General features: G+C 44.3%; 1 protein-coding gene across 3 annotated transcripts in view; it reads left to right on the top strand.

Moving 5' to 3' along the window:
- The window catches only part of PBX2 (PBX homeobox 2), a 32,171-nt gene extending 21,637 nt beyond the window's left edge, over positions 1-10,534 (top strand). The window contains exons 3-9 of one of the 3 annotated variants that reach the window (XM_073641892.1): positions 6,036-6,280; positions 6,376-6,566; positions 6,681-6,816; positions 6,995-7,148; positions 7,856-7,915; positions 8,170-8,197; positions 8,542-10,534. In XM_073641892.1, coding sequence (XP_073497993.1) covers positions 6,036-6,280; positions 6,376-6,566; positions 6,681-6,816; positions 6,995-7,148; positions 7,856-7,915; positions 8,170-8,197; positions 8,542-8,716 — 989 coding nt within the window. In that variant the 3' untranslated portion in view covers positions 8,717-10,534. Of the gene's footprint in view, positions 1-6,035; positions 6,281-6,375; positions 6,567-6,680; positions 6,817-6,994; positions 7,149-7,855; positions 7,945-8,113; positions 8,198-8,541 lie in introns of all 3 variants that reach the window. The other 2 variants (XM_073641890.1, XM_073641891.1) reach the window with 2 other exon arrangements.
- Positions 10,535-22,171: the final 11,637 nt, after the last annotated feature.

Raw genomic sequence — 22,171 nt, 5'->3', positions numbered from 1 at the left:
CGACTAAGTTGACAGAACTTGCTTCATTATCCTTAGCTATGATTTCTTCTGTCATCTCTCTTCTTTCATCTCCATCGATGCTTATGCTCTGCTGCGCGCTGCATAGGCAGCAACTGAGATGACAAAGCTCACTTCATTATCCTGAGCTCTGTGATTTTCCTGTCATTTCCATCTCTGCTTATGCAGAGCGCAGCAATGGAGATGAGTTTGTCATCCGCTGCAGCACTCTGCATAGGCTGAGATGCCAAAGTTCGCTCCATTAGCCTGAGCTCTGTGATTTTTTTTTTTTTTTGTCATTTCCATCGCTGCTTATGCAGCAGTAGTGGAGATGAGTTTTCATTGCAGCAGTGGAGATGAGTTTGTCATTGGCTGCTACATTCTGTATTGGCAACGATTGAGATGACAAAGCTCGCTTAATTGTACCGAGCTCTGAGGTTTCAGTTGCTGCCTATGCAGAGTCCAATAGCTGATGACAAACTGATCCCACCTGTTACGCTCTGCATAAGCAGCTAAAGGCGGGCGTTAAATGTGGTGCTTACAGGCGCCAATAACTTCACAGTACAGAAGAGGCAAAACTTTGTGTCTTGGTACCTGGGGCAACTTTCCCCCTGGCTATGCCATTGGGTGCAAGCTGTTGCATAGCCGGCTAAGTAACTGACTCTTTCGGAGCCAGCTCCAAATACAACAGTAACCTCTTAAATGCCGCTATCAAGCATGACAATGGCATTTAGAAGGCTTCAGTATGGCAGACGTTAGTATTGAAGGCCATCACCATCCTCGCGAAGCACGTGCGGTCTATCGGTGGTTTAACATTTGAAGGCCCTTGTTCTGCCATGTTCTCAGCCTGTGGCTAAGCTTCCTAGGAGATCGTCAGTTTTACCAAACATCGCAATATTACAATATTGCAGTGTCTTGGTTAGGGTTTAGGCTGTCCCTTAAGAGGACTCATTAGAAATGTAAAAAAAAACAAAACATTATTTTTCACTTTAAATATTAAAATAAAATATGAAGGTTAAAAAGAAAATGTAAAATTGCTGTCTTTTGGTCACCAAACCTCCTCAAGAAATGTAATATATAAATCAAAACATCGTAAATTGCATTAAGTTTAATATGGCTGGGTTGCAGTACCAGACACAGCCACATGGACAAGATGGCGCCATGCAATGTAGGGTCCGATTGAAACCGTTTGGTTCTGCTGGTTGGTGGGGGCACTAGAGGTAAATCACATAAAGCCCCTTTAATTTTGTATGTACCCTCAGAGTACATTCACAAGTTGACGTTTGGGTTGAGAACTGCATCAGAAAGCCGCATTTGGAAGCCACATGTGGTTTTACGTCCGCGTTGCTGCAGTATTGCAGTACAGTTATCGGCCATGTAGTTTTATACAAGTGTAACATGCAGTTCGCAGTAGACGGGAGCGCGGCTTTTACATGCATTTCTCCACCTCTACATCTGGCCACAGACCTGTGATAAACGTTAGGCAATTTTGGTTGTTTTTCACGTTCTTTTTTTATGAAAAAGTCTAATAGACAATTTTTCGTCTGTTTTTTTTTTTTTTTTTCTCATAAGAAACTCATGTAAATGAAAATTTTCATTTCCTACCCAAAAAGTTTATAGCTGTTTTTCCTGTTTTATTTCTCATGAAAATGTCTAGTAAACAATTTTTAGTCTGCGCCCAATTATGATAGTTTTTCATGTTATTTTTTTTCATGAAAGTCTCCTACACAGATAAATGTTCAGCCGGTAATCAACTTCATTTTATATTTTAAGGCAGGTTTTTTTTTTAGATTTTCTCTCATGAAATAATCTGAAATATACATATACACTGCTCAAAAAAATAAAGGGAACACTCAAATAACCCATCCTAGATCTGAATGAATGAAATATTCCCATTGAATACTTTGTTCTGTACAAAGTTGAATGTGCTGACAACAAAATCACACAAAAATCATCAATGGAAATCAAATTTATTAACCAATGGAGGCCTGGATTTGGAGTCACCCCCAAAATTAAAGTGGAAAAACACACTACAGGCTGATCCAACTTTGATGTAATGTCCTTAAAACAAGTCAAAATGAGGCTCAGTATTGTGTGTGGCCTCCACGTGCCTGTATGACCTCCCTACAACGCCTGGGCCTGCTCCTGATGAGGCTGAGTATTGTGTGTGGCCTCCACGTGCCTGTATGACCTCCCTACAACGCCTGGGCCTGCTCCTGATGAGGCTGAGTATTGTGTGTGGCCTCCACGTGCCTGTATGACCTCCCTACAACGCCTGGGCATGCTCCTGATGAGGCTCAGTATTGTGTGTGGCCTCCACGTGCCTGTATGACCTCCCTACAACGCCTGGGCCTGCTCCTGATGAGGTTGCAAATGGTCTCCTGTGGGATCTCCTCCCAGACCTGGACTAAAGCATCCGCCAACTCCTGGACAGTCTGTGGTACAACGTGACGTTGATGGATGGAGCGAGACATGATGTTCCAGATGTGCTCAATCGGATTCAGGTCTGGGGAACGGGCGGGCCAGTTCATAGCTTCAATACCTTCATCTTGCAGGAACTGCTGACACACTCCAGCCACATGAGGTCTGGCATTGTCCTGCATTAGGAGGAAGCCAGGGCCAACCGCACCAGCATATGGTCTCACAAGGGGTCTGAGGATCTCATCTCGGTACCTAATGGCAGTCAGGCTACCTCTGGCGAGCACATGGAGGGCTGTGCTGCCCTCCAAAGAAATGCCACCCCACACCATTACTGACCCACTGCCAAACCGGTCATGCTGAAGGATGTTGCAGGCAGCAGATCGCTCTCCACGGCGTCTCCAGACTCTGTCACGTCTGTCACATGTGCTCAGTGTGAACCCGCTTTCATCTGTGAAGAGCACAGGGCGCCTGTGGCGACTTTGCCAATCCTGGTGTTCTGTGGCAAATGCCAAGCGTCCTGCACGGTGTTGGGCTGTGAGCACAACCCCCATCTGTGGGCGCCGGGCCCTCATACCACCCTCATGGAGTCAGTTTCTAACCGTTTGTGCAGACACGTGCACATTTGTGGCCTGCTGGGGGTCATTTTGCAGGGCTCTGGCAGTGCTCCTCCTGTTCTTCCTTGCACAAAGGCAGAGGTAGCGGTCCTGCTGCTGTTTTGTTGCCCTCCTACGGCCCCCTCCACGTCTCCTGGTGTTCTGGCCTGTCTCCTGGTAGTGCCTCCAGCCTCTGGACACTACGCTGACAGACACAGCAAACCTTCTTGCCACAGCTCGCATTGATGTGCCATCCTGGATGAGCTGCACTACCTGAGCAACTTCTGTGGGTTGTAGAGTCCGTCTCATGCTACCACGAGTGTGAAAGCACAACCAACATTCAAAAGTGACCAAAACATCAGCCAGAAAGCATTGGTACTGAGATGTGGTCTGTGGTCCCCACCTGCAGAACCACTCCTTTATTGAGGGTGTATTGATAATTGCCAATAATTTCCATCTATTGTCTATTCCATTTGCACAACAGCATGTGAAATTGATTGTCAATCAGTGTTGCTTCCTAAGTGGACAGTTTGATTTCACAGAAGTTTGATCTACTTGGAGTTATATTCTGTTGTTTAAGTGTTCCCTTTATTTTTTTGAGCAGTGTATTTGGCAATTTTTCATGTTTTTTTTTTCCATGAAAAACTTTTATAAGCAGACAGTTTTAATTCGGTGGCTGACTGTAGCCAGAAGTTCATGAATGTCTTGAAGTACGGACAAGTGACTGTTCACATGTTCAGGTGATACGAACATAAAGCCTGGACTGTGGTGCCACGCTTGGATCTGACGGCGCACTCCGGGGGTCCACATATGAGGGTCCCAGCGACTCCAAAAACTGGAACCGAGACAAGTAAGACTCCTTTAGGACTTTTGATGCCGTAATGTGCGCTTTCTGGACTACTGGTCACTGGGGACACCTGATCTGTACACATCTGGGCTCATAATTAAAGATGGTTTTATTAGATTTATTTTTCTTGTTTGTACAAGTTGCGCCATTTTCTGTGGCATCGCTATAGCTACACAACCCTCATTGTGTAAACAATCATCAGATCTTCCCCGGACGAGTCCCTCAGCCTGTCACCAGTCATCTGCCCCTTTTTTCGTCACTTTTTTTCACTATTTCTCCCCATTTTGTATTACCCGTCGTACACCCCCCCCACACACACCACCACCACCTCTCCTGGTTGCTATGGCAGCCATGTTTCCTCTGCCATTGCTGTGGCGGGAGAAAAGGTCGTCGCTAGGTCGTCTCCACAGCGACGGTGGCTGGGAGCCTCTGCTTGTCTGAGAGTGTGGATTGGCTGAGAGGGGGGAAGGGCTGGAAAGACAGGAAACGCGGCATCCATTGAGCCTGTGTTCAGGGTGAAGACTCACACTTCTCCCGAAAAGAAAGACGTTGCGTGTTATACAGTTCTATTATTTTTCTTTTACAACCTGTAAACGGGCGCAGGGCATATTTCGGCCTTGCCGTCCACCACACGTGGGATTTTGCCTCAGTTTGCGCCCGCCGTCTAGTCACCCGGTAGCCTCAATGTTTACACTGTAAACCTGCCCCGAGAATTCGCGATGTGTCCGCGGTTAGTTTTATTGCTTTCTTGGCACCCGCACTTCTTGGATTCCTGGGTTTTGTGCCAGCCAGCTAATAAAGGCGCTTAACTAAATCATCGGATTAAGAATTTAATATTAATTTTGGATGAGAGCATCCAAAATGCAAAAAAAACAACATCTACGAGCCTCAGCACATTGCAGCGTCAGAACTTTCCTTTTCCGAGTCAGCCGTCTACGTAGGATTGTAGATGTGTATGATCCCCGATCACAAGGACTACGTACGGCCCGGCTCATGTCTGACACTGTATGGTGGTGACGTATGCGTGCTATGGGTGGTCATGTACCAACATGTCCGGTTTATGAAGCCTCTCATTATTTCGGATACACCCACAATCGGTGAGGGAGCGTACGTAGTACTTGGCATATTCCTGCCTATTGTTTTTTATCCTCATGTTCTTCGCGGAATCATCCGTGACACCATCAGACTCCCTCAATGTCTCACCTCATTGCTCCATGGATGCAATCAATGGCCACCTCTGCTCAGCTCACTTTTTGTATTTTAGTGGCCTGAATGGTGTTTTTTTTTTCCCCTCTCCCCAGGTCCACTTTTTGCATCGAGTCAGCCTATTGATGTGCTACATTGTTTTTTTTTTCCTCTTCCCAGGTCCTCTTTGTATACCATAGTGGCCTGTTGATGTCCTACGGTGTTTTTTTCCCTCTTCCTAGGACACTTTTTGTATAATAGTGGCTAGTGATGCCCTATGGTGTTTTTTTCCCCATTTTCCTAGGTCCTCTTCCTGTATTGTTGTGGACTATTAATGCCCTAATAGACTGGTGTATTCCTCTTCCCAGGTCCTCTTTTTGTATTGTAGTGACCTAGTGATGTCCTATGGTATTTTTTCCCCCTCATGACATCTTGACAGGTCTACTTCTTGTATCCTAGCGGAGTATTGATGCCCGATTTGACCTTTGTTGTCCTCTCATCCCAGGTCCACTTTTTGTATCGTAGTGGCCTATTGATGTCCAACTGTGTTTTTTTTTTACCTCTTCTCAGGTCCTCTTTTTGTATCTTATTGGCCTAGTAATGTCCTACAGTGTTTTTTTTTTAACTCTTCCCGGGTTCACTTCTTGTATCATAGCAGACTATTGATGTCCTGCAATGTTTTTTTTTCCCTCTTCTCTCGTCCTCGTTTGGTATCGTAGTGGCCTAGTGTTGTCCTATGATGTTTTTTTTCCCTCTTTTCACGTACACTTCCTTGATCATAGCAGACTATCGATGTCCCATTTGACTGTTTTCCTCTTTCCTATTGATGTCGTACAGTGATTTTTTTGCACCTTCCCAGGTCCACTTTTTGTATCATAGCAGCCTATTGATGTCCTTGTGTTTCTTTTCTCTCTTTTGTCAGGTCCACTATTTGGATCATAGCGGCCTATTGATGTCCGACTTCACCAATATTTTTTTCACTCTTCTCCCAGGTCTCAGCATACGAAACAATCAGGAAGAAGAACCCGTTGACCCTCAGTTGATGCGCTTGGACAATATGTTGCTAGCAGAAGGAGTAGCAGGACCAGAGAAGGGTGGAGGGTCAGCGGCGGCAGCCGCAGCTGCTGCGGCATCCGGTGGAGTTTCTCCAGATAACTCTATAGAACATTCGGATTACAGGAACAAACTCTCCCAGATCAGGCAAATTTACCATGCGGAGTTGGAGAAGTACGAGCAGGTGAGGTGGATAAAATGTTAGTCATACCAGTAATGTTACAGTGTTGAAGAAACATTTTTGAAAAAAATGTTTTTTTTTCTTTCCTTGTTCCTCAGGCATGCAATGAGTTCACCACACACGTCATGAACCTTTTAAGGGAACAGAGTCGAACCAGACCCATCTCCCCCAAAGAGATTGAGAGGATGGTTGGAATTATCCATCGAAAGTTTAGTTCAATCCAAATGCAGCTCAAGCAGTCCACGTGTGAAGCAGTCATGATCCTTCGCTCTCGGTTCCTGGATGCAAGGTGTGTTGAGTGAAGAGTTGGATTTGGTCGTTTGTAAAGAACAGTAGAATGGATCATTCTTATGGGATCATGAGAAATACTTGGTACAATTATGACTCTTTTATTCCTTTTTAGACGAAAGAGGAGGAACTTTAGTAAGCAGGCAACGGAAGTCCTCAACGAGTACTTCTACTCACACCTCAGTAACCCTTATCCTAGTGAAGAAGCTAAAGAGGAACTTGCCAAGAAGTGTGGCATCACTGTATCACAGGTAAAGGATCACTGTACTGTGGTCGAATATAGGGCAATTTATAGTCACTGGTTATTCCCAGGACACATTGTAAGAATTTGATCATTTTTCAATTTATTTGTGCTTTCATATGGTCTTTCATGAAGTATGTTGGCAGATCTAGAATACAGATTTGATACATTCTGTTTCCATTTTACAGGTGTCCAATTGGTTTGGGAATAAAAGAATTAGGTACAAGAAAAACATTGGAAAATTTCAAGAGGAGGCCAACATCTACGCAGTGAAGACGGCAGTTACTGTGACGCAGGGAGGCCACAGTGGAGCCAATTCTCCAACAACACCAACATCTGCTGGTAGGTCGCCCTCAATCCTTATGGGCAGTTATGGAAGCTATTCAATAAATATATGCTGTAGAGCTTTCAGGTAGAATTTTATTAGGTGAAACACACTTCTATAAAATAGTTATTTCACACCTGGGTGGATAGTTAACTGAGCCGTAACGTTAGGCTACAGTCCATCTAACTACTGTTCTTTGTTCCGTCACAATTGTTTGTTTTTTTTCATTCTGTCACCTTCATCCAATTTTTCTTTCTTTTTTTTCGCTTGTTCTGCAAATCCTTTCAAAATCTTTTTCACTTGGATAACTGAACCTCAAATTCCCACCCAATTCTGTACTCATCCCCAATGATCTGACCTTGGCTCCAAACACAACAAACATTCTCTACACCAAAACTTTATCGACCTTCCATCCCTTCACTGCCCGTTGATCTTCCACTCTACGTCTACATCCATATAACCCATATTTCGACCTATTACTTCACTTGGCGTTCTACTGGTCTACTATCTACTCCCACCCTTTTGTAATTTCTTGTAACTTTGTTTTTTAATCTTTGAATGTCTTCATTCACCTCGATCTTTGAGTACATTTTCTTGATTCAACCATGGTTTATTGTACACTGGATCTCCACCTCTTTCTTTCCACCATCTTTTGTCTTTTTTAATCCACCACTGTGCTCCTTCAATCTTCTATATTTTCTCCTCTATCTCGTTCTTCTCTCAGGTTCTGGTGGCTCATTCAACTTGTCTGGATCTAATGACATGTTCATGGCGATGCAGGGCTTAAACGGGGATTCTTACCCCACCTCACAGGTCAGTTTTAGGTCCCCTTAACTGCTTTTTTTGTGTTTTCATTACTCTATACATATTCTCCCACCTTGTACATCTCTTTTTTTTTTTTTTTACTTTTCTCCACTTTTTTTTTTCTTCTTTTTTTAACCTTCAAATTGTCCTCAACCTGTAATGTATATTTTCCTCCAAGGTGGAGTCCTTGCGTCACACGATGGGCCCTGGTTACAGTGACAGTTTATCGGCAAATCAAATGTACAGCCCTCGGGAAATTCGGGTAAGATTAAAAATTTAGTTTAAAGCTTGCATACTCAACAATGGTTCGGCTGATTGTTGTGGCCAGTCATCTTGGTTGGCTCTCCCATACAGAGACCTCGGCCGAGTACTCTTGTGTTCTCAAAGAGAGAGCCAGTGGTAAGACATTTCTGGTGTTGACTTATCTCCGGGTGATAATGCGATCGGCAATCCAAAATCAGACATGTCGGATCGATATTTCCCCCGACAATCAATTGTCTTGGCTAGCGTGTTGGCCAAACCCGGGTATGGCCTAAGTTAGCCTAATGTGTATAGGGGGCTTAAGAGTATGTCTATGTTTAATTTATGTTGTTTCATTTTTTTCAGGCCAACGGAGGGTGGCAAGAGGCCGTCACCCCTTCCTCTGTCACTTCCCCAACAGAAGGACCAGGCAGTGTACACTCCGACACTTCTAACTGAGCACTCTCCTCCTCTCTATGCTTCTCCCCTATCGCCCCTCCAAAAACTATGGTCTGTCCACAAACTGAACTCTGTAACTTGAGTCTAAACAGGACATAGAGCGTGGGACCTCTCTTTCCATCCCCTCTTACTTTGACCCAAATCTTCGCTCACCACTTTGTTGTAAAAGGACATCAGTTCCCCAAGAGTGATCCAGTAAAAAGAACTTGGCTGGTCAATACTTTGAGGACATATTTTTGGAAATGGAGTGCAGAAACATACCCGTCATGGTATGGTCTTAAGAACACATCGAAAACATGATGGCTCATCCCATCGACCACCTTCGACCATTTCAACAGGAATGAGGATGGTTAAGAGAACTAAAGATTGTCAAAATAATGGAAGATGATGACTTCCAACTTCCAAAAGGAAGTGGACATCTAAATATTACCCTGCGTAAAAGGTATCCACCAACCTAAACTTTGCGGTGGAACAATATGAATGTATTACATAAACATATCATCATGGGCTGGAAAAAATATCAGAATTGGTTGGTAGTGGAGTCATCCAGTCCAAGTAAAGAGGAGGTTGAAGAGGGGAATTGCTATTAGAGCGTCATTAAAAGAAAAAAGTGGATTAATGAGGAAATATGAGAAAGGTTACACATCGTGGCAAACCTAAGACACAAAAGGATTAAAAAGCCAGGGAAGGAGATAGTGCGGAGAAGCTAAACGAGGAGGAACAACATAAATACAGGCATCACAAAAAATCCAGAAAATAAAAAAGAGCTACAAAGCTGGAGGGAAAGCAAAAAAAAAAAATAAAAAAAACAAAGAACTTTAACTCTCCTCACTCCTTCCCTCCAGAATCTACCCGGAATCCTTTGAGGCTCAGCCAATCAAAGAACAGCGTTATTACCTCATAGCGGCTCACATAACCAATAGAGAAGACTTTTTTTCTTTTTTTTTTTTTCTGAGTTTTCTTTTTGTTCACGCGTTCGCAAGTTTGACTACCTCCAAAGGGAAAAAAAAAATAAAGTTATATATATCTCTCACTTCTACATGGGGGGTGGCAGTGAGGTGTGTGAGAATTTTGTCTCCCTCTAATCCCCTTCACGCCCGCTTATTTTTTTTTCTTCTGTTTTTTCGGGGTGCTGGGTTATGAATATGGATGGTTTTAGAAAACTTTGTGGGTTTTTTTTTTTGGGGGGGGGGGGGGGTGTCTTACTTTTCATATTGCTTTTGGAGAAAAAGTTACAGAACTGGAGAGGGGGGACGTGTGTTGGTGTACATATATATAAAATGACATTCATGGGTGTGAATGAGGGTGTGGATGAATGTTCGGGAGTGGCGGTATACTTGTATAGACACAACTGTATCTTACACTCTAAATATACATACAGGGTCGGGAAGACTATTGGTACTTGACACAATTGGTACAATAAAGAGACACTAAAAAGCGGAACAACATTAATGGAAACTACTGAGTGGACTGACCTGGGAAGTGATGGAACATTTGGCCACTTCTGGTCATAACTTTCCTGGTTTGGTGACTTACAAATACTTTATTAATTCAGTTTTCAGCATAGTATTCTTCTCAGGGCGATATCCCAGTATTTCTTAACGGGCCATGGATGTAGAAAACGGTAACATGGGCACGTTAAATCTATGGAGGGAGGCAAGCGACAACCAGACATCTCTAAAGCTGATATTTTGAGAGAGGAAAGCAAGGGTTGGGTGTGTTAAGGTGCGTTGTAGACATCAGATGTGTCCGAGTCCCTTCAAAATAATCTTTTTCCACCAATAGGTGATGACTTCGGGCCGCTACAATGATTACTCTATGCAGGTAGCTTTACCTCCTACAGGGGAGGACACCCCAACATTTTATCAAGTGCCCCAAACAGATAATTGAACAACATTTTCCACCAATCTATAGGATGACCGCTCAAGATTAATGGTGGAATGTAAGTTTTACAACATCTGCTGGTCTACACAGACGATGTTCCAGACCTTTACCTTTTCTTTCTCAAGGTCCCTTCAGCCTGATGTGGCCATGTTGATCTCTATGGGTCAATAAATACTTTTTTAGACAATATGGTATACACCCTACTCATATGGGGACTCGTTTTCAAGTACTAATCCATGCTTAGTCCGTGTTCCTTATTTTTGAACTTGTCATGAAGGTCAGAAGAAAACAATAACGCAAGTCTAGGCTCAACTTGACCTCCAACACCAGTGGACAAGGATAACAATAATTCTTGAAGACCTTTAGATGACCGTACGTGGTCTTCCTTGTCTGGAAGGACTTTCACCATCAATGGTTTCTCAAGGATCAAATTATGGGTTCTTTCAGAGTGCCCGAAGGACAGTGTAACCATCATTATTTGGTGAAATAATCTCAGAGTCCGGACACCATCATACACATTAGATAGATGTGAGCTGAACTCACTGATTTCGGCGGGACTTGCCATTTATCTAATGTGATGGTGTCCTCATTCTACTTATGGGAGATATTGGGGGAAAGAAGGGTCAGGCATATTAGATTTCAACATGCCTTATCTTTTTGTCTTTGAGTGAGATAAGCCAGTGCTAGAAGAATCCAGCAGTGGCTTTGTCCCCTCTCTCCATTCATGGTGGGTTGGGTGGTCTTCCAAGCTTTAAAAAACAACAACATTGCGTTGGAGCTCTTCATATTTCTATATTGGACTAGTATAACCCACTGTATGGACCTATTAGGTAGGACCAAGATATGAGGTAGGCCTTCCAAAAATGTTCACGCTATTTCTGCTCATGCAATTAAGTAAGTGGACCCGGCCCCCACCAGGCAATCATTTTGTTGGCCATACAACATCGATTCACTAGTAACCAGTGATGGTGAGGCTCAAATATTTATGACCCCCCCAAGGTCTTTGCCGATGGTGCAATAATATTTGGCTGCCTTCTTGACGGTATAGGTGCCCAGTCCCATTTCGGGAGTACCGTGTATGAATGAGTCTTTGTACATACGGGGTATATATGCGAGTGCTTGTGTTTTGTAGGTTGAGCGTGTACGTACACACAACCCCCTCTCCCCCTGTACTCTCCGGCCCCCCGATTCTGGGCTGTAGAACGCTATGTTTTGGGGGAGACATTGTGTTGAGTGTATTATCATTATTACTTTCTGCTCTTCCCTCTATTTTTTTTGTTGGGGGGGGGGGGGGTGTTTTCTTGGTTTCCTTCAATTGTTAATTTTTTTTTTTTGGGGGGGGGGGATTAGAATCAGATTTATTTTTTTTTCTTTCACATTTATTAAAAGGAATCACAAAGAAACTGCGTCCTGGTCTCCTCTGTTATTGCTGCTCCTGTGCCCCCCTCCCCATCATTCTTTCCTCATCGGGGGGGGGGGGGATCTTATTATTTTATTTCAACTTTGTCATCCTGGTCACAGAAGACCTTTTTTTTATCATTTCTTTTCCTCTTGTCTTTATTTCTGTTTTTCACCCCCCCTCCTTCATTTCTCGGCTCCAATTTTCTCCTCCGCTGTCAGTCCCTCTGTTTATTCCTCTCCCGTAACCCCCCCCGCCCCTCCCTCCTGTATCTTCTAATGATTTTAGAAATTGCCTCCCTGGTTTCCATGGTAACTGTCACTGTCTTTAGATTCCCTTTGTATAAAAAGCACCCCTCCTCTCCTATTAACCCCTTCATTGCTGCAGACGCCAATGCTTTTGCTCGACCTGCCTATTTCTTTAATGTGCACTATGAAAAATGGAGGGGGTCTTATTTTTAATTTTTTTTAAGCAAAACCCACTTCAAAAACCGTTACCATAGTCAGGGGGTCAAAGATCAAGCCTTGTCAATCCGCCGTCTTGGCTTCTGCGGTATAAGAAGCCGCTGCCTTATTCTGGTCACACACTGCATGAACTGCAGAGATATCTGACTCGGCCCCGGTGGGACTTGCCCCGTGGCCTCCAGTAAAATTTGATTAAAATCAATGGAGGTCAATATTAGACATATCGGCAAACGCCGCTTTAATATTGACCACGGACGGACGCTGCAGAAATTGATCAGATCTTAGAGGACATGATCGTAATTGCTGCTGAAATATAGATGAAGATGGCCGACCCCGGCATGTGTATGATGGCACCACAAAGCCCCTGAGATGTCAGAAGATGGCCCGAGCGGTCAGCCATCATCTGATTAATATTCTGCCCATTCAATCTACCGCAATTATGCAATGTACGTGGTGTCCCATTATCAGAGCATTTTTATAGCTATTTATTGCTCTCTGGTATCAGCCATTTCAGGCTAGGAAGATGATAATACCTGTACAGTCCCTGCCCCCCGTAATCACTACTGTACTTTACGTAACGTGTCTCCAGTATGGACAAGCAGCACAGTAAATAAATCCGCCATAGATGGGTGCAGGTTTCCATGGGGTTAACGCCGGTCCCCCAAGCCAAACACAAAAATAAAAGCAGGAGTGCCCCTGTCTAAGACAGGGGTGGAAAGAGAGAGGCTCAGACAGGGAGAGTCCTGTACACGGGCTGGATATAGTGTACGGATCCTGCCGAGCAGCAGGTGAAAGCAGCTTGTAAAGAAGCCAACAGAGAGCACTGAAACACCAACAACAGAGTCTGCGAGGGGGTAAGGAAGCAAAATAAGATAATAAAGTATAGGACAAAAAAGATCCTTTACCCTGAAGAACTCGCAAGCATTTTGCTCGGTCATCTGGTGATCAGCGAGACTGAACTCTTGGGAAAAGTTTCTGGCCACCTGGAGCAGAGCCTTATGGACGTCCTACTGCCCACGGCACCTCTGCTGATCAGCAGACCCTACAACATCAATATATCAGGGCACTGGAGAGGCGACTAGCTAGAAGCTGTGGATGTCGTAGGCAGGAGGTTCAAAGTGGCTACCGGCGCAGCCACTGGACCTGGGTCCTACCAATCTTTTGGTTCGGTTCTAGTCAGAACCCATCATTTTGATCAGTTTAGACTCCACCGGACAGAGCTTCAGCCGTTGTGTGCTTGGGACAACCCAAAATACGTCTGCATTGAAGCCTCTAGGTAGCACTGTGTGTGACAAGTGACCAGTAAGCTTTGCCCAAGGATGCCGTCATGGCTTCCCTCCCTTAGTTGGCATGTGGATGTTACAGTGTTAAATTAAAAAATGTTTCATTTTAGAAATAGCGCCACTCTTGTGTACAGTCTGGGAGTGGTATTGCATCTCAGCACCTTCCACGTAAGCTAGGGTTACATGACGGACTAGACTTGTGAGAGAAAACCATTTGCACTGGGGGTGTACTGATCCCCTAGGATTGCTTCTTCTCTTTTAATTACCTCCGTCCAGCCTCCCACCCCCCGATATGTCATACAATTGACCTGCGCTTGCACCTCTGCTGGGTGACGCATGCACATACAGTAGTGAGGTATATACCCACACGTGGGGGCATACGCTAGCCTGGGCAGTAATGGTGCATGGGTGAGATTTCAGCACCCAGATGACATAGTGGGAAGAGGATCAAGGAGAGGAAGGTGGTGGCAGATGGTAATAAAAAAGAAAAAGTATATTGACACACCCCCACTGCACTTCCAGTCTAATTTGCATATGGTTGCTGCACTAGATTTGTTATTATGACTGGCTGATCAGATCTCTACATGGCTGGCGGGCAAACTGGGCAACTATGCAAATCACCCATCCTAAGAAGGGCCACAAACGGCACTGATAATGCAAAACTTGCATTATCATTGCCGTTTCTAAGGTTAGAAGTGATGAAGGACCTCTGTGGACATTACGGTCATGTGACCAATGGTCCTTCAACCTGCGGAGTGTGGAGGAACCGAAAAAGAGGAGAGAGGCTGTCGGACCCCGCGATGTGCATCAAACATGCAGTGAGTGAAGGGCCTCACCAGCAGGAGGCCTGCGGCCGGGTCTGGACTTTGACCATGAAAGTTGGATGTGCGACACCAGTTTAATATCTGTGCTTTGAAAGTGGGTTGGGAGCTACAATCTTAGGACAAAATTCCCTAAATATCATCAAACTTTCCATCTTTCCCAGAAAAAGGGGGTGATTCTACCAGACTGTCGGAAAAATTGTCACCTAAAACTTCCAGAAACTTTCCAAAGCAGCTCTTCGAGAAGGTGCGACACCTGGATACTCCATCTCTAGACGAGCCCCGGGCCTCTAACTACACATTCGGGGGGCAAACAATGGCTCATGGCACGCTGCAAACATTCATCTCCAGGAACGTCACGTCTGAAAGACGGCCAGTATGGATACAGCTCCATTAGTATGTGACCCCATCATTACCGCCCTGATTTTGGCTGTGTACAGTATGGCGGCCGTCCCGGTATATGGGTCTCCATAGAGATCTAGCGCACAGGAGACGTGTCAGGACGAGCCCCCCGGGACCGCTCCTCTCTATAGCTCTGGGGGGACCTTTTCTTCCTGGCACCTAACAGCTTCCTAATGAATACTAATTATTGCAGAAATTCGTCATCACCGCTCTTCTAATTGCATTTTAATTAGGCATGTTAATTAGTCTAATTAGCGGCAGATAGCGGTGACAGTAACACCGCGAGCAGGAAGTGATGGGAGGCAGCGGGTGACATGGAGGGTAATGATATATCTACGTCCCCTACATTTCTATACACGTAGTGCACAGTTCAGCGGCCTGCAACTATCCAGCTGCTGGGAGACTACAACTCCCAGCATGTCCTGACAGAATGCTGGGAGTTGTAGTATCACACCAGCTGGGAGCCTATAGGATCCTGTTACGCCTTCATCACCGCATATTTAACACGATTTATTACCATAAACTACAACTCGCGGCTGAAGATTTACATTTCAGTAACTATATTTAGAAACGTGCGCTCCGATTTACATACGATCCATATATTTCCATCGCTACGAGGATAATCTGCCGCGATCTGTCACATTGAAGATGTGATCCAGAGATTATCGAGGACCTATCAATCGTCATAAATGTGTAATTTTTATTACCTGGTGTAAATGGCGCTGTTCTCCTGAATCCGGCGATGTTTTTCTTTTCTTCCTGCGCCTCTCCGTTCCTGAGATATGGCTTCTTCTTCCTTCTATATAAATCTAGTCTTGTTAGCCAAGTGGGCGTTGTCACCAATGCTTTTGTGGGCGTTACCTTGATTAGCACACCCTCTTGGCTAACAAGACTAGATTTATATACAGGGAAGAAGGGGCCATATTTGAGGACCAGAGAGGCGCAGGAACAAAAGAAAAACATCGCCGGATTCAGGAGAACAGCGGCTTTTACACCAGGGGAAAAAATATACATATTTGTTGCAAGTGACAGGTTCCTCTTCACCTCAGAATATTGTTGAATAAAAACCAATATGGCCTCCATAATACAGTTCTCATGTTGGTTGTCACCAAACTTTTCTGGGCTGTATGGAATGGACATTTGTAATTTGGGAATATGAGAGATCTGGGTGGTGAGCAATATGGCCACCATTACAGTTGGGGGGGTTGTCACTCTCCGTACAGGACGTGTCAGTGAACATGAACAACTCTGGAGTCTAGAAGAGCAGAGAAACAACGTCTGTCAGGGGAGATTCACATTAAGTCAGGATCCGACCACCAGGACCAAACCGGCCGAACAAGCAGAGGTGCTGAGTGCCACTTGTGAAAGGAGTGTCAGTGCGCATGCATGAACACGGCTCTACTCACTGTCTAGGGTAGACATGGTGACACATGCGCACTACTGAACTCAGAGGAGTGAATAGATCAGTGGTGACGCATGCACTACTGCGAACAGAGACCATAGAAATGATTGGCGAGGTGGTCACGCATGCCACTACTGCTCCTATTCACCACAGAACTGAATGCTCTGACGCATGCGCACCAATGCTGACAGAACTGAACGCTCTAACGCATGCGCACCACTGCTGACAGAACTGAATGCTCTGACGCATGCACACCACTGCAGACAGAACTGAATGCTCTGACGCATGCGCACCACTGCAGACAGAACTGAATGCTCTGACGCATGCGTACCACTGCAGACAGAACTGAATGCTCTGACGCATGCGCACCACTGCAGACAGAACTGAATGCTCTGATGCATGCGCATCACTGCAGACAGAACTGAATGCTCTCACGCATGCGCACCACTGCAGACAGAACTGAATGCTCTGACGCATGCGCACCACTGCTGACAGAACTGAATGCTCTGACGAATGCGCACCACTGCAGACAGACCTGAATGCTCTGACGCATGCGCACCACTGCAGATAGAACTGAATGCTCTGACGCATGCGCACCACTGCAGACAGAACTGAATGCTCTGACGAATGCGCACTACTGCTGACAGAACTGAATGCTCTGACACATGCGCACCACTGCAGACAGAACTGAATGCGCACCACTGCAGACAGAACTGAATGCTCTGACGCATGTGCACCACTGCTGACAGAACTGAATGCTCTGACGCATGCGCACCACTGCTGACAGAACTGAATGCTCTGACGCATGCGCACCACTGCAGACAAAACTGAATGCTCTGATGCATGCGCACCACTGCAGACAGAACTGAATGCTCTCACCCATGCGCACCACTGCAGACAGAACTAAATGCTCTGACGCATGCGCACCACTGCTGACAGAACTGAATGCTCTGACGAATGCGCACCACTGCAGACAGAACTGAATGCTCTGACGAATGCGCACCACTGCAGACAGAACTGAATGCTCTGACGCATGCGCACCACTGCAGACAGAACTGAATGCTCTGATGAATGCGCACCACTGCAGACAGAACTGAATGCTGTGATGCATGCGTACCACTGCAGACAGAACTGAATGCTGTGATGCATGCGCACCACTGCAGACAGAACTGAATGCTCTGACGCATGCACACTACAGTTAACAGAGAACTGAATGCTCTGCACATGCGCACTACTACTGACAGAGAACTGAGTGCTGTGATGCATGCGCACTACTGCTGACAGAACTGAATGCTCTGACTCAAGCGCACTACTGCCGACAGAGACTATCGAAGTGAATGGATCAATGGTGACACATGTGCTCGTTCCCATTGACCACAGAAATGAATGCTCTGACGCACGCGCACCACTGCAGACAAAACTGAATGCTGTGATGCATGCGCACTACTGCTGACAGAGAACTGAATCCTGTAACGCATGCGCATTACTTCTGACAGAGAACTGAATCCTGTGACGCATGCGCACTACTACTGACAGAGAACTGAGTGCTGTGATGCATGCCCACTACAGTTAACAGAGAATTGAGTGCTCCGCACACGCACACTACTACCGACAGAGAACTGAGTGCTGTGATGCATGCGCACTACTGCTGACAGAACTGAATGCTCTGACGCAAGCGCACTACTGTTGACAGAGAACTGAATGCTCTGATGAAAGCGCACTACTGCCGACAGAGACCATCAAAGTGAATGGATCAATGGTGACACATGTGCTCGTTCCCATTGACCACAGAAATGAATGCTCTAACGCACACGCACCACTGCAGACAGAACTGAATGCTCTGATGAATGCGCACCACTGCAGACAGAACTGAATGCGCACCACTGTAGATAGAACTGAATGCTGTGATGCATGCGCACTATTGCTGACAGAGAACTGAATCCTGTGATGCATGCGCATTACTTCTGACAGAGAACTGAATCCTGTGACGCATGCGCACTACTTCTGACAGAGAACTGAATGCTCTGACGCATGCGCACTACTACTGACAGAGAACTGAGTGCTGTGATGCATGCGCACTACTGCTGACAGAACTGAATGCTCTGACGCAAGCGCACTACTGCCGACAGAGACCATCGAAGTGAATGGATCAATGGTGACACGTGCTCGTTCCCATTGACCACAGAAATGAATGCTCTGACGCACACGCACCACTGCAGACAAAACTGAATGCTCTGACGCATGAGCACTACTGTTAAAAGAGAACTGAATGGTCTGCACATGCACACTACTACTAACAGAGAACTAAATGCTTTGATGCATGCGCACTACTGCTGACAGAACTGAGTGCTCTGCACATGCGCACTACTGCTGACAGAGACCATAGAAGTGAATGGATCAATGGACACACAGTTGCTCATTCCCATTGACCACAGAACTGAATGCTCTGACGCATGCACACTACTACTGACAGAACTGAATGCTCTGATGTATGCTCACCACTGCTGACAGAGACCATAGAAGTGAATGGATCAATGGTGAGACATGTGCTCGTTCCCATTGACCACATAACTGAATGATCTGACGCATGCACACTGAAATACACCACAGAAGTGAATGAAGAGGTGGTCATGCATGCGCACTACTGCTCCATCTACTCTTTCAGGGGCGACTGAAAGAGTAGATTTTTTATTTTATAGGGAAACTCTAGACATTTAGATACAGGATTACATACAAGCGCTTATCACTAAATTAAAATATCATCAAAAAGTTAATTTATTTCAGTTTTTCAATACAAAAAGTGAAACTCCTATATTATACAGAGTCATTACAAACAGTGATCTATTTCAAGTGTTTATTTCTGTTAATGTTGATGATTATGGCTTACAGCTAATGAAAACACAAAAGTCATTATCTTAGTAAATTAGAATTAACAAAAAACACCCGCAAAGGCTTCCTAAGCGTTTAAAAAGGTCCCTTAGTCTGTTTCAGTAGGCTCCACAATCATGGGGAAGACTGCTGACTTGACAGATGTCCAGAAGGCAGTCATTGACACGCTCCACAAGGTCCCAGAGTCTGGAGGAAGAGTGGAGAGGCCACAATCCAAGCTGCTGGAGGTCTAGTGTGAAGTTTCCACAATCAGTGATGGTTTGGGGAGCCATGTCATCTGCTGGTGGAGGTCCACTGTGTTTTATCAAGACCAAAGTCAGCGCAGTCGTCTACCAGGACATTTTAGAGCTCTTCATGCTTCCCTCTGCCGACAAACTTATTGGAGATGGAAATGTCATTCTCCAGCAGGACTTGGCCCCTGTCCACACGGCCAAAAGTACCAATACCTGGTTTACACAACAGTATCACTGTGCTTGATTGGCAGCAAACTCACCTGACCTTAACCCCATAGAGAATCTATGATAGAGAATCTATGGGGTATTGTCAAGAGAAAGATGAGAGACCCCAGACCCAACAATGCAGACGAGCTGAAGGCTGCTATCAAAGCCACCTGGGCTTCCATAACACCTCAGCAGTGCCACAGGCTGATCCCTCCATGCCACATTGCCGCATTGATGCAGTAATTGATGCAAAAGGAGCCCGGCCAAGTATTGAGGGCATTTACTGAACATACATTTCAGTAGGACAACATTTTGGATTTTCATTTTTCAAGCTGTTGTTATAAAGTATTCTAATTTACTGAGATAATGACTTTTGTGTTTTCATTGGTTGTAAGCCATAATCATCAACATTAACAGAAATAAACACTTGAAATAGATCCCTCTGTGTGTAATGACTCTATATAATAGATCCCTCTGTGTGTAATGACTCTATATAATAGATCCCTCTGTGTGTAATGACTCTATATAATAGATCCCTCTGTGTGTAATGACTCTATATAATAGATCCCTCTGTCTGTAATGACTCTATATAATAGATCCCTCTGTGTGTAATGACTCTATATAATAGATCCCTCTTCGTGTAATGACTCTATATAATAGATCCCTCTGTGTGTAATGACTCTATATAATAGATCCCTGTGTGTAATGACTCTATATAATAGATCACTCTGCGTGTAATGACTCTATATAATAGATCCCTCTGTGTGTAATGACTCTATATAATAGATCCCTCTTCGTGTAATGACTCTATATAATAGATCCCTCTGTGTGTAATGACTCTATATAATAGATCCCTCTGCGTGTAATGACTCTATATAATAGATCCCTCTGCGTGTAATGACTCTATATAATAAATCCCTCTGCGTGTAATGACTCTATATAATAGATCCCTCTGCGTGTCATGACTCTATATAATAGATCCCTCTTCGTGTAATGACTCTATATAATAGATCCCTCTGCATGTAATGACGCTATATAATAGATCCCTCTGTGTGTAATGACTCTATATAATAGATCCCTCTGTGTGTAATGACTCTATATAATAGATCCCTCTGTGTGTAATGACTCTATATAATAGATCCCTCTGTCTGTAATGACTCTATATAATAGATCCCTCTGTGTGTAATGACTCTATATAATAGATCCCTGTGTGTAATGACTCTATATAATAGATCCCTCTGCGTGTAATGACTCTATATAATAGATCACTCTGCGTGTAATGACTCTATATAATAGATCCCTCTGTGTGTAATGACTCTATATAATAGATCCCTCTTCGTGTAATGACTCTATATAATAGATCCCTCTGTGTGTAATGACTCTATATAATAGATCCCTCTGTGTGTAATGACTCTATATAATAGATCCCTCTGTGTGTAATGACTCTATATAATAGATCCCTCTGCGTGTAATGACTCTATATAATAGATCCCTCTGCGTGTCATGACTCTATATAATAGATCCCTCTTCGTGTAATGACTATATAATAGATCCCTCTGCGTGTAATGACGCTATATAATAGATCACTCTGCGTGTAATGACTCTATATAATAGATCCCTCTTCGTGTAATGACTCTATATAATAGATCCCTCTGCGTGTAATGACGCTATATAATAGATCCCTCTGTGTGTAATGACTCTATATAATAGATCCCTCTGTGTGTAATGACTCTATATAATAGATCCCTCTGTGTGTAATGACTCTATATAATAGATCCCTCTGTCTGTAATGACTCTATATAATAGATCCCTCTGTGTAATGACTCTATATAATAGATCCCTGTGTGTAATGACTCTATATAATAGATCCCTCTGCGTGTAATGACTCTATATAATAGATCACTCTGCGTGTAATGACTCTATATAATAGATCCCTCTGTGTGTAATGACTCTATATAATAGATCCCTCTTCGTGTAATGACTCTATATAATAGATCCCTCTGTGTGTAATGACTCTATATAATAGATCCCTCTGTGTGTAATGACTCTATATAATAGATCCCTCTGTGTGTAATGACTCTATATAATAGATCCCTCTGCGTGTAATGACTCTATATAATAGATCCCTCTGCGTGTCATGACTCTATATAATAGATCCCTCTGCGTGTAATGACTATATAATAGATCCCTCTGTGTAATGACGCTATATAATAGATCCCTCTGCGTGTAATGACTCTATATAATAGATCCCTCTGCGTGTCATGACTCTATATAATAGATCCCTCTGCGTGTCATGACTCTATATAATAGATCCCTCTGCGTGTCATGACTCTATATAATAGATCCCTCTGCGTGTCATGACTCTATATAATAGATCCCTCTGCGTGTGATGACTCTATATAATAGATCCCTCTGTGTAATGACTCTATATAATAGATCCCTCTGTGTGTAATGACTCTATATAATAGATCCCTGTCTGTAATGATTCTATATAATAGATCCCTGTGTGTAATGACTCTATATAATAGATCCCTCTGTGTGTAATGACTCTAT

The sequence above is a fragment of the Phyllobates terribilis genome, unplaced genomic scaffold, assembly GCF_046119375.1.
Source record: "Phyllobates terribilis strain yellow unplaced genomic scaffold, ASM4611937v1 Scaffold_7__3_contigs__length_470593459, whole genome shotgun sequence".
NCBI classification, from domain to species: Eukaryota; Metazoa; Chordata; class Amphibia; order Anura; family Dendrobatidae; genus Phyllobates; species Phyllobates terribilis.
This window is presented reverse-complemented; position numbering and strand designations above follow the sequence as displayed.